Source organism: Aythya marila (genome assembly GCF_965140915.1).
Source record: "Aythya marila genome assembly, chromosome: 12".
Taxonomy (NCBI): domain Eukaryota; kingdom Metazoa; phylum Chordata; class Aves; order Anseriformes; family Anatidae; genus Aythya; species Aythya marila.
This window is the reverse complement of record NC_139053.1, coordinates 2786009-2799375: the sequence shown is the minus strand read 5'-3', so window position 1 is coordinate 2799375 and position 13367 is coordinate 2786009. Positions and strand designations below refer to the sequence as shown.

Genomic DNA, 13367 nt, shown 5'->3' with positions numbered 1-13367 from the left:
ACCTGTATTTCAGTATTGATTTGTACTGTGGCAGTCTCATCTAGTGAATTTTTGCTTATTTTTACTTACCAAAACTTCAAGTTGATTTTGCATGAAGCCATGGTTACATGGTGATCCTTCTCCTGGATTGTTTTGCCAAGAAGTCAATCAACTTAAGTTGCAGTGCTTAATAATTAACATACTTGTCTTCTGCTCTTATGTAATAGTTGTTTTTTTTTGTTAAGCAGTGAATATATGCTAAACTTCTATCTTCTGATCTTCAAATTGTTGATCTGTTTTGGGAGGGGATTCATGGTAACTTCAGTGGCAGCACGCTGAACTGAAGGCGGTAAGGGAATGTAGAGTTCATCGCTGTAGTGTGAGTTAGTTCAGTTCTGTTTGTGTTTGTAGTCAAGTTTGGTTTGTTCACTTAGGCTTCTGACAGCAGCATCTTTGTGATGGCTTTTTCAGAATTGCCTTTATTCTAAGCATCCTCCTCTCTGCTAAGAGGGTGCCCCTTTACTAAATTGTAGTGTAGTAAAAACTATATATAAGTTTAACATCTACACTGCCTCAGTTCCAGTATTAAAGTTGCAAGTAATACTACTACAGTAACTAATGCTTTTTAGTTTACAGCTAAACTTCATTGCTTTACTACAGCTACTAATACTTTAAGTAGGTCAGTGTGATTGTCCTATGGAAAATAAACATTAGTTTAGTGTTGTCTAATAAACAGCTTCAACTAGAGCACTTAGTCCAAAGGCACTACTGTAGATGAATGAGTATTCCCTGTGCTGGCAGAAGAAAATGTGATCACCAGAATTGTAGTAAAGCCACTTTAAATATTATTTTCATGTCTTCATATTAGTATCAAAAAGCTGAGAGAATAAAAAATGAGGTCTAGTCTAGCTTATTTCAGGACAAGTTTAGTTGCACATGTACAGTGACTAAGATTGACCTAAAGTTGGCTTTTATGGAAAGTCATATTTTTCCTCTTGAATGCGCTTAATTTGCGGAAGTGTTTGCAGGTGAATATTTATTGATAAGCTGCTGCCAGTGGTGTGATTCTTGTCACCAAAAAAAAAAAGTAGCTTTGTTCTGCTGAAGATCTGTTTGCAAAGAAATTGAAAAGTACTCAGCGGAGCAAGATTACTTTTTTCCCCCCCAGACACCAGTATGTCAGACTTAATATTTTAGAATATTTTAGAAGCCTTAGAAATTTCTGTGTATTAAGGAGGTAGTTGAACATCAGGATTTTTTTTTTTTTTTTTTAGTTACTAACCCTTTTTTTTAGCTATAGCCTTCCCGTATTGCCTTAGGCTAACGGAAGTTAAAACAATTGGTATAAAGGAGGTAGGAACAGAGTGATAGAAGCTTCCTAGCTTGGTCATACAAGAGCAACTTGAGTTGATACAAAAGCTCTGTTTTGTTGGTGTATCTTGTGAATTTGCCTTGTTAGAGGGCCTGGAAATGCTTCCCCAGCTCTTGAAGTTAGCTTTGTGACTAAAAGGCTATTAAATTTAAAACCTCAGATACTTTAACAGAGCAGGCTGGATTAGACAATGAGCTATTTTGGTATTATCACTACCTCCATACCTAAACCCCAGCAAGGTCCACAACAAGGGTGTGTTGACCTGTTTTTCAAAGCCCTACCTAACACTATACTGGCTCCAGAAATTGTGCAATACTGCAATTACAAGTTCAGGTTCCAGTATTTGCTTTGTAATTTCACATACGTTAGCATAGTACAGGAGTGAAAGGTTAAATTATTCATGTTGAAATATCCATTTGTCTTCAATAATCAGAAGCAGATACCATGGTGATGTGATGCTCATCAATTTAAGTTAAAACTGACAAAGATTAAACTATTAATTACTCACAACTAAGTTTTCATTAATGACTTAAAGTGAAGACACACTATAGATTTGTGTGTAATTTGAATGAAAGGCTTATTCATCTGTTTTCTGGCTACCAAGTGAGAGTGGGCGTATTTTTTAATAGTCCAGGTTTAAATGTGTATTTTAACTTCATGTTCTTTACCGTTGTCTTCCATGTCCTAGAAAGCTTTTTCTTTTTCCTTAATTGAAATATCTGATCATGGTTTCAGGAAGTGTGTGGTGGTTTTACTTGGGTGGGCAGCCGAGCTCCACCACAACCACTCTCTCACTCCCCCTCTTCAAAGAGGAACGGGGAGAAAATAGGATGGGAAGGGCTCAAGGGTTGAGATGAGGACAGGGAGATCGCGCGGTAGTTATTGTGATGGGCAGAACAGACCCATGGGAGATGGTAAGATTTATGGCCTATTATTAACAAGCTAGAGAAGTGAGAAACAAAGGAAAGAAACCAAAAGCACCCCCCCAACTGTCCTCTTCCACCTCCTTCCCCCGAGCGGTGCAGGGAAATGGGGTTTATGGTCAGGCTGTAGCGCTTCTTCTCTGCTGCTCCTTCTCAGTCACTTTCATTCCCTGCTCCAATGTGGGGTCCCTCCCCTGGGATGCAGTCCTTGCTGAACTGATCTGGCGTGGGCTGCCCACAGGCAGCAGCTCTTCCAGAACTTCTCCAGCTATGGGTCCGTACCACGGGGTCCATTCCTCAGGAGCAAACTGCTCCAACCTGGGTCCTCCATGGGCAGCAGCTCCTGTGTGTGCTCCTCTCCATGGGCTGCAGGTCTGGCCTCAAATCTGCTCTGGCAGAGATCTCCCACAAGCTGCAGCCTCTGTCAGTGCAGCTCTGCCTGCTCCACCATGGCGCTCCATGGGCTGCAGGGGGACATCCTGCTTCACCATGGTCCTCACCACAGGCCCCAGGGGACTTCTGCTCTGGTGCCTGGTGCACCTCTACCCCTCTTCCTTCCCTGACCTTGGTCACTGCAAGGCTGTTCCTCACAACTCTCACTCTCCCAGCTGCTGTGTGGCACAGCATGGTTGTTTTTTTTTCCTGTCTTAAATATGCTCTCACAGAGGTGCAAACGTCACTTATTGGCTTGGCTCTGGTCAGCAGTGGGACCCTTACCAAACATGGGGCAACTTCTAGATCCTTCTCACAGAAACCAGGTCTATGGCTCCCTGCTTATAAAGCCTTGCCACATAAACCCACTACACAGTAAAGTACTGAAATACAGGTTAGAAGTTTGTTTCCATCAACTAAAGGAACTGTTAGAAGCTGGTCTTTATTTAAGTTTTAAAAGTACATTTCTTCCATACTATTTTTTGTCACAGTGAAAACACTTTCACTGAAGTCACTACTGGCAGAGTAAAAGCCAAGAGCATCCTCAAGTTGTAGAAATAGTTAAGTAGTAACTGGGACTGGCATGGTAAAGAGATGTCAAAAGTCTTTCTTTTCAGTTACTCAGAAAAATATTATTAGAAAAAAGGTCCTTCAGAGGAAAGCTGAATTACCATGATCTAATATATTAGATCATAGCATAAGACTTAAGAATTGCTTATGTCAAAATTGCAAATATCACCAAATGAAATTACATGGTTTTATTCAAGTTTTTATTACAAGTTTTATGCAAGCACTTCAAAACATGCACTTCACCTTAAGTCCTGAGTTGAACTCAAGGCGATTGTCACTGGGAAGACCCCACAAACAGTAAACTAATAAAATAGTAACAATGTTGGTTGTGGCATGCATGGAAGAATGACCTTAAATAGCTCTATGTTATGTAAAAAAATACTATTAAGAATATCAGAGTTAAAACCTGTATTCTCCATCAATCTATTATTCACTTTATTATGAATTGAACTAAAATGTTAACTAAGCTTTTATGAAGTTGGGAAAGTGGAAGAATTTTCTTCTGCATTTATATGCTTTACAGAGATAAGAACACATCACAGTTTAAGCTTTTGTATAAATTTGTATAAAACATTTATTGGGCAGTATACAGCTTTATTAAGACATTATAAACATTCTCTGAACACTTCAGGGGAGGCAAGCAAGAGATGTCATACAATCCTTCAGTCAGAAGACAGTTCCATTAATTTGGTTTAGCTGTGGCCTTTCCGTATAGTACAGTCAGCTCGCTCTAAGGGGGGAGGGAAATAATTTAGTTCAAGGTACCAAACGGTTCTTATAAAAAAAATAGAAAAATCACCATTGCTAAAAGCAAGTAGTGAGCAAGCACTCCCTATTCTCTACCTACAGAGGCAGGACCTTGATATAAAAATAAAGCTTCTAGGTCTAAAAATACAGCTTCTAGGTCTTTATCCTAACTCATTATAGCTGCATTTGAATTAATACCTGCAAGACTATAGTGATTAATATTCCTTAGGCCTAGATAGATACTTACTGCTGCAGATTAATTCATCTAAAAGTCTGTCTTTAAGAAAGTCAGGCACTATATGCAGCAAAGTTCTGTTCCATTTCATTCCGTTTGAAAACAGTTTACTTCCTTGAACCAAAAGTAAGGTAGGTAGTATTTCAAATACAGCAGAGAATTATCAGGAGTAGTTCTTACACAACAAGGGACACTGACTAATAGATTGTAAGAAGAACTGAAACTTAGCTGTAGCTTTGTAAGTCACTGTGAATGGGATAGAGAATGGCAGCTTGCACCCAGGGAAGGACAGACAACAGAGCAATCTAGAAGGTAGAGCTTATGCTTTTGTTCTCCCCTGGACAGTTACCAAACTGCACATGCTTCTAAGTGTTCTTTTCTACATTATGTATGTGCAGCACTTCTCCCCTCCCTGTTCCTCCCTTACCCTATTTCTCCCTCCAGCCTATGCCAACAAAATCAGGCTTAAACCCCAAAGGATTATGCACTTAGAGCTGACATCTATAACAGTGTCTCGCGTGAAAATCTCAGACAAGGTGTTTGAATAATTGCATGTAAAAGCCTACTAGTTTAAGCTTACCACTAAGTTATGAATATGCTGTACTGTATCTTGATTTAGTAGTTGCACATCAATGTTACGGAGGTCTCCACCAGCCATACAGAGGGTCTAAACATGAAGAGAAACAGTTTTAAGATGAAAAAACTACTCTGAAAGTTTCTATTTGCATGGCCTATTTTTCTGAAAGCCATGTGCTTCCTGGCTATGTTGTGGAATTTTAGGAATTGTTCTTTCTTTTGCATAGCAGCATCTCATTTAATGATAATAACAACTATTATTAGTATTACATGATTCACAGATTAGCTACTCTAAGTTGAGAAAACTTTTTAAAAAGAAGTTTGATACCTGTCCATCAGCCAAGGGAATGTTTACAAATGGAACAGTTCTGTGTTGGGGTACTGATCTGCTTCTTAGTAACATGCTTTGAACTCTTCCACTGGTAGGTGCAGTTCTCGAGACAGTCTGTTGTAGTCCAATACTAGAATAAAAGAAAAAAACATTACTTTAAGGTTAACTTCCTATGCTCCGTAGATTTTCACACATGAAATAAATGTATGTCATAGCAAACATACCTAACAAAAAGGCAATCGTGTTTGCCTCTTCCAGTGCTGCCAGAAGCACCACTAGGTAATGTTGTATGTCCATGAAACACTGCAGTAACTTTCTAAGTCCTTGTTACAGGCCAGGGGGCAAGCTGACATTTGGACCTCTCACTAACAAGAATATCCACTCTTCAATATCAACACTGAATAAACAGTTTTGGGAAGAGGAAACTGCATGCCTCTGGGCTTAAGATAAGTCTGTTTCAGAGGCAGGTAGTAAGAAATACTGAAGCTGCTAGCTCTGAGGTACAGGGCATGCCTTATGTCATACAAAATAACTGAAGTTCTTTCTTGATACAATTGTTTATACTCCACAAAAATGTAAGATTTGATTATCTTCTGCATGGCAACAAGTCTGACATTTATAGTAAGCCAAGATGAAATGGTGAAAGGTGCTGGTTCCATGACCCACTTAACTATCAAGCTTCTCCTCTCTCTCCACCCACTGCAATCTGGTGACTTCTGCCAAAACAGAACTCTGTAGTATATGGAGAACGGTAACTGAAAATCTGGATGGTTCAATGAGGGAAGAACTGATGGTCAGTTTATTTTTAAACACAGGCATGCATATTGGTCACATTTCAATCAAGCTTATGCTCTGAGAGGTAGTCTAAGCTGTAAACTATATCTTTAAAGAACGGTAGATGGGAATAGAAATTAGATTATAAATACATGTTTTGGTTTGTGTTTTTTTGTTTTTTTTTTTTTTTTTGTAAATGTGGGTGTTAATTGGCTCAGTTACAACACTGCATCCTGTACCTTCATGAAAACCTAAGTAAACACCCACACTCAAAGCAGATGTGACTGGTTCACATCCTCACTACCAAACTTAATGGCAGACCATAAAGATCTAGTAAATCTAGAATAATGATTAATTAGTATCTAGATTTATATTCATTTAGGTGTACAGTGTCTTGATACTCCTTACCTTTTAGATGTCTTTGGCGTGGCTTTTAAATTTGTAGCACTGCAATCAGAGGCAACAGTCTTAACAGCCTCAGAAGAGTGAACAGACCTGAAAAAGAATTAAAGTAGTGATTTGTTTCTTGGTTCGTTTTAATTTCCTCATCTATTTCTAGTTTAGCTTGGATGAAGATAGGTGGTGAATTAGAGAACGTTAAAGTGTTCCATGATATATCTAGTTATATGTAAGTGAAAAAGCCCTCCTGAAGTAGACATATTAAAACCTAATGCCATAGGGAAATGAAAGGATTAGTTATATTAGTAGGTAAGGGAGGGCTGCAGTAGCTGACTTGGGGATAATTAAGGGATCACCCAGAACTTTGTGTGAAAAAGTCTCTTGGCAAGTTCCTTTTTCAGCAGGATTTAATTTTACACGTTCTTAGGACATTTGTTCTGTGTGGTTGGCCTGAATATAGAGAATAATTTCTTTCCAGTTTTGGGTTTTAACTCCATTCACAGAAATTTGAATGACAGCAATTTACTTCACAAGCTCCTTTTGCCCCCTTTTCCCATCCACATTTTGAAGATACTGTAAAGGCATGGTTTTGGACCAATGTTATTGTACTTGAATAAACACAGTCTTCAAAAACTGAAAAGCTAGACTTCCCCAGGCAAAGTGGCCTTCTGTATTTCAATTTCATCAAGCCAAAAATTCTATAATCCCAATTCAAGGAAATAATGTAAATAGGGCTAAGACTATCTAATTTCTTTTAGGCACCTGGATACATTATTTCAATTGTCTTTCTGAATACAATTTGAATGTATCAAAATAAGTGCCAGTGGGTTCAAGTATATATGCCAGAGGTAGAACAGGAACATCTCAAAGAACTTTTTCATGCAGATACCCACTGTTTTTTTATTTATTTTTAACTCATTAGATCTTATAGTGAGACTTGAATTTGGTCCATCATAGTATTATCTTGAAGGTGTGTTTGCAAGTGTCTATTTCCCCACTAATGACAACTTCCTTTCAGCTATGTTACACAACAGTTTATTACTCATAACAAGAAGCAACAAAGATGTTTCCCTTACGCACTCTGTTCCACTAGGTATTTTGTTTGGAAAGCTGTACTGATAACTTTCGCAACTGTGCACTGTTCAGTGAGCAAGATCTTTTTGTCAGCTAGAGGTACTTTCTTGTTTAAGGTTCACATCGCTACAATACATCTGATACAGGTTATTAAAGGCATCTGGATCGGATTTATTTTTATCAGGCTCAAATCTCAGCTACTTTATGTGAAAATAATTCTATTCAGTATTTATAAGTTCAAGTAAGTTACACAAGTTATAAAAGGCAAGACTTACCTAGAAATAGGGTTCAGTTTGCTATTTAAACCAGAGCCCAATGAAACCAGTGACTTTGTTCTGCATACCTGAAAGTGTGCATATTAGACTGCAGTTAACAGAAGTGGCATTCTAAGGCAACACAATAGATATTTCCAGGGAAGAATACTGTAGGAATTCACTGTTTAAAAAGAAGTTAAGCCCTATAGTGCTGCCTTTTATAGTTTTACATATATTTAAAATGGCAGGTATGCATTCTAAAACAAGAGATTTTTTAAAATGTCAAACCATGTTTGTTCATACTGAAGTTCAGTACAAACAACAGCCTTTCTAACATACACCCTTCCAACTTGTAGCCTTCTTATAATGAATGCCTGTAACTCCACATATAATCTTTTTGCCTTTGTTGAGTCATCATCTTTACACTTACATCAGTGTCTGGCTGAGGCACTGCACAGAAGGACTGAGGTGGTAAAATTAATACACCTTTGCTGTTTGTTTTGGAGAGCAATGTGGATAAAGTCATACAAACATAGAAAAACATTTATTGTAATACAAGGTTCAGTAACTAGAAAAAGTTTCAACAAAACACGATTCCTCAAACCATCAAGACTTCAAAAATCAAGAGAGAATGACTACTTCAGTACTTGAAAGTCTGAATGAATTACTGAAAGTGCAGATCCCGTGTTTTATTATGAAGTTAACACACTATGCAGTTTAGCCTGGCTTAACTTACTTTAAATTGAATTTGAAGCAATTGACTTTTCAAACGAACAAGCAACAGGTCATTTGCCTGCCTGGTTATGGACCTAGCAGGGTTCATAGCAGGTCTGATTAGACCCTTATGTTGTTTATTTAGGACAAACTTACTTTTTTAGATATTTTCTTTGCAGAAGTATGCTTGGCATCTTCATATTCAACAATTGTAGTTACCTTAACTGGAAATATATTAGAAAGACGAGGAAAATAAAGATCTCATGAAGATCATAAAACACCATTTTTTTTTCCTTTAATGCTATTTATCCAGAGTTATGTATCAATTCTGTTATTTGATGGTCATTTGCCTGGGACAGAGTTCAAAGCAAATTGTGTGTTTGTCACAGACATGGTGACGCACTGGATAGTTAAAAGGCACTAGATAACCCTTTAACCCCCAGATAAAATTGAACTGCATTTCAGTGGTAGTGTCCTTCTTATCACAGTTCGGAGTACAAAGAGGAATGGTACTTTCCTTGCAAGCTTCAGGTCAAAGCAGAATCTATGAGATAACATGGCAACATTCCCAGCTCCTCTGCTATACTGTGATGCACTGACAAGTCACTTAAATCTGTCTCTTCTCACTATTTTCAGTGATAAATCCAAAGAGTGGGAAACTCTCATGTTTTCAAATACCTGAACAGTAGCATAGCTCATGATCCTCTGCACCAAAAACTGGTGGGACCTTTATGTTATATTTCTAGCTACACACTTTACCCTTTTATATTCTCCAGGCTTAACATTTGCAAATATTCAGTTGAAACCACTAAAATCACACAAAAATTAAGAGCAAAAATATATATTAGTAGAGTGACTTGCCTTTTTTGCTGTTGGTCCTCGTCAGTTTGGGATTTGGTACATCTTCTAGAGAAGAGTCACTCTACAAAATGTTTATCCAACAAAGAGGTCAACAGTTTTTACCCAGCAAATGCATATTATCTTACAGAAGGCAGTGAAACAAAGGGGCATAGAAGTAAGTGACAGAAGTAGGATTGGCTAAATGCCAGCTTGTTTTTCAGGAACATCCGGATTGCTGCCTACAGATGATCCTAAATCTCTAGGTAGTGTTCATAACCGCACCATGCCTGGCTGCATAGCCTTTTCATCTCATCTTCTTTTTAAACATATAGCCAAACAAAATCATTTGCCTGAAATCTTTACAGTAGGAAAAAAAGATCTCTAGTCTGCAAGGTGTGATACACTTACCACTGCAGCAGCAAGAGCCACTTCCTCCCTTCCTTGCAAACCTGTAACACAAGCAAGTATAACCTGTTCATATACTATTTCTTGCATAATTGTTATCTGCAGGTTCTTATCTTACAGACTGTGAAACTGAATAAGTAATTCCAGATTGCAGTTGCTTAAATAGATAATCTTAGGTAACAAGTTCTTTAGGATAGTCAGTTCACTAAACAATAATAAAGAAAAATCTTTGGCTACTTCAGTACATTTAATCTTTAAAAGTATACTAAGCTTAGTCACACAGTATATAGCCTGACTTCAGAGAACAATTTTTTTTAAAAAAAAGCATTGCACTGCTGAAAGCCAATGCTTTTAGGTAGAAGCTTTCAAGAAAGGCATTCGAATGTGCATTCAGCGCAAAGGCTTACAGTAAGTTCAAGGTCTACAAGAGTCATAGGTTTGATCTTTGTGTTGCCCCTGCAACTTCAGCTGCAAGGAAGATTCCAAAAACATCAGTTCTCAGCAGAATATACATCTGATGCTGAGTGTCCACCACAGCTTAAAATGCTGCATAAAAATGAGGTTAAAATTAAAGTTGTTCATGCATCACCACCCATAAACACTACGTGAGAAAAGCTCAATAGTCAAGGACTTCAGATTAACAGAAAGACAAAACAATCTCTGGGGCTAGGATGAACATGTTCAGATGAAAAGCAGTTCTTAAGTTTTTAAGCACAGACACTACTAAAAACTTGTAATCACTCCTTGCCTCTTCAGGCTCTAAGTAAGATGACTTAAGAGCACAAGAAAAAGACAACTCCAGACCAAACTGTTACCTACGAATTCTACACCCTGCATTACACAGATCAGTCTACCTGAATGAGAGTTTTGACTGGTCACCTGCAATGTAACACCGCTGCTTAAAATATTCAGCAGGCAAAGAAACCTTTTTCATAAAAGTCCCCCAGCTTGCAGCTTTTTCTCACATTAGTCAAGGGCACACATAGAAGTTCTGATGTCTGATTTGCTCACAAATACCAAGTGCTTTGATCACACATACTTACTAAGCAAGTCTTTTCTTTTCATTTTTCTGATGGCAAGTGGTATCTTCAGCAACTCCACTGTGAACGCCTTCTCAGCTGTTTGCAAGAGCGCATCAAGCTCTTTCTTCATTTCCCGGATGCTTTCCTTAGCTTTAAAACAAAACCGGCTTTTATTGCCACGCGTGTTAAATATTTCCGAGTATGAGATCTGCTGGATCACATAAAACAACTTCATGTTTTCGATAGGGTGATTTGACTTGGAGTCAAAGCGATTTGCAAGCAAGCCTCCAGTTCAGGCAGCTCCGCGCAGCTGCACCTGTTTCCGAGCGGATCGATGAAACACTGACATCTCTAACACCAGAGCAGGTTACCCTCTTGCCCACCTTCTAAGGAGAAGCGTGGCAGCACCGCGGGCGGCGCAGAGACGTTTTAAGGGCACACCGGCCACCGACGAGCACCCCGACACCACGAACGCCTCAGGCCGGCACCGGGGGAAGGCGCCCAGGCCGCGGGGCCCCTCAGCAGCCCCGGGCCCCCGCCCCCACCGCCAGGGCGGCCCCTCACGGAGCGGCGGCGCCCGCGGGGGCCGCTGCTGGGACTCTGAGCTCTGCCCACCCGGCCCCGGCCCTACCCTGCTGCTCGAAGTCTCTGAGGAAGAGCGCGGTGCGCTGGGCCTTCTTCTCCTGGGAGAGCGCCCCGCGGTCGGGCTCCACGCCCGAGTCGGTGCTGCGCCGTTTGACCGGGGGCTTCCTCACGGGCATGGCTGCGACCACCCAGGGACAAACGAGCGGCTCCTGACCCCGGGAGCTTTCCGAAGCGCGGGGGCTTCTCCCCACCTGCCTCCCCTCGCTCCGCCCCGGGGCCGAGGCGGGCACGCCCTGGGGGCGGCCGTAACGGGCGGCCCCGGCCCCAGACACGGGCTGGCGGCTGGGAGGGCGCGGGGCGGCCCGGGGCCGGGGGCTGGAAGCACCGGGAGGCCATGGCCGGCCTCGTCGGGAGGGAGAGGGGAGGCGGCGAGGACGTCCCGGGGAGCCCCGGGGCCAGGCACGGCCAGAGAGGCGCAGCGGGCTGCCGCGTCCTGACAGGAGCCGAGCGCGGCAGGTGGGCGGGTTAGGCGCGCACAGGCGCTTTCTCCTGGTGGAGAAAAATGAGAAATTCCTCCTAAAATACGCTTCTATGAATTGCTCTGAAGCAGGCGCTGCTGGCCGCTGCACCGGAGGAGCGGCGGTAGCGCCGACGGCCGCTTTCGTCCGGCGGGGTGAGTCGTACCCGGCGCCGGGCTGTGGGGTGCTGGTGGTACTGGTGGTACTGGTGGTACTGGTGGTACTGGTGGTACTGGTGGTACTGGTGGTACTGGTGGTACTGGTGGTACTGGTGGTACTGGTGGTACTGGTGGTACTGGAGGTGGTGGTCCTGACGGTACTGGTAGTGCTGGAGGCCGTACTGGTACTGCTGGTACCTCTGGTGGCGGTGCGGCTGCCAGGGGCGGGTGCCGGGAAGCCGCGGCCCCGTTCCTCCTTATTTCACTGCTCGTTCTGCCACAAGGCGTTATGCAAATCCCTACAGTTTGTGTAAGCTCTGACCGGGTGAAAGGAGAAAAATGTAATGGTGTGGAGCATCAAGGATACACACAGTACTGAATGCATTAAAATATTCAAAGGTATATTCTTAAAAATGTAATTCCTTGTAGAAATGTGTGACCTTATATGAATTCAAATAATAATAATAATAAAAAACACACCAGAGGTTTGAGTATTTTAGGTTTTATACAAATAATCTAACCTGTATTCTTTACTGATTGAGGGCCTGCATTAAAAGGAATTTAGATAATGTTGTAAAACACTAGGGTTTTCTTCATACAGTGTACACAATTCATGTTGTAAGCTCTCCGAAGTTAGTAGGTTCTTCAACTCTTCTTATGACTGGCACAACCTCAGGATCTACTGAGCCAGATGGGACGGACTACATCACTCAAACAAACCTGTGAACTCAGACTGACAACTCGTAGTATCATTTTAGATCAGCCCATGTTCTTGTTTGTAAAGCAAACAACCCCACCACAATGCCCCCAAATAAGTGCCCCCAAGTAGATGCTTCAGCTCCAGAAAACACTCCAATACCTGACATAAACAAGGATATAGCCAGCTTTTGCTTTTGTTTTAGTGGTGCAGTTATACACACAAGCAGGACTAGCTTCCCTTTCCCTAAACTGTATTTTCTTTTGAATTACCAAACATCGCTAAAGATATTCTGAGGTATCACTGCAAAAAAAGACAAGATCATCTTGCTTGGTATGTTTAATCTCATACAAACCATGTAATAAGACTTAAAAAAAAAAAAAAAATACCAAACAATCCCCTCACCAAACCTTTCAGGCCACAATTGTTCAGTCTTAGTCAAGACTGATCCTCTCTATGAGGAAATAAATCTGTTTTGCTTAACTCCTGGTTACAACTCCTTAAAGAAAAATATTTGATTAATTATGAGTATGTCTAAGATCATCTGTATGTTCAATTCTGCATTGGTGAGGAATAGTTTTGTGACAAGTCCATCAAATTTCTAATCCGTAAATTGGAGCGATGCATAAATCAATGGTCTAATACATGGATTAAAGTAAATACTATTTCCAACATGAAGTTAAATGCTTCAAATAGTGCAATCCAGGAAATCTTGTTTCAGTAACATAGGAAATGGAGAACTATTGCTCTTTCTTCTTTTCT

General features: G+C 40.8%; 1 protein-coding gene across 1 annotated transcript; it reads right to left on the bottom strand.

Moving 5' to 3' along the window:
- Positions 1-3776: 3776 nt before the first annotated feature.
- On the bottom strand, positions 3777-11462 carry LOC309882851 (borealin-2-like). The gene is made up of 10 exons (XM_082770335.1): positions 11279-11462; positions 10669-10797; positions 9629-9669; positions 9242-9302; positions 8537-8604; positions 7688-7755; positions 6348-6434; positions 5163-5295; positions 4839-4925; positions 3777-4006 (listed from the first exon to the last, which is right to left on the bottom strand). Exons 1-10 carry the CDS (start codon positions 11406-11408, stop codon positions 3959-3961), a joined length of 852 nt encoding a protein of 283 aa, XP_082626461.1. The 5' UTR covers positions 11409-11462; the 3' UTR covers positions 3777-3958.
- Positions 11463-13367: the final 1905 nt, after the last annotated feature.

Coding starts and splice junctions, on each gene's coding strand:
- LOC309882851 (XM_082770335.1), bottom strand. CDS start 11,408: ATGCCCGTGAGGAAGCCCCCGGTCAAACGGCGCAGCACCGACTCGGGC. Junction 9,670..10,668: donor GAAAAGAAAAGACTTGCTTA/GTAAGTATGTGT, acceptor CTTGTGTTACAG/GTTTGCAAGGAAGGGAGGAA. Junction 8,605..9,241: donor GAGGACCAACAGCAAAAAAG/GCAAGTCACTCT, acceptor ATATATTTCCAG/TTAAGGTAACTACAATTGTT.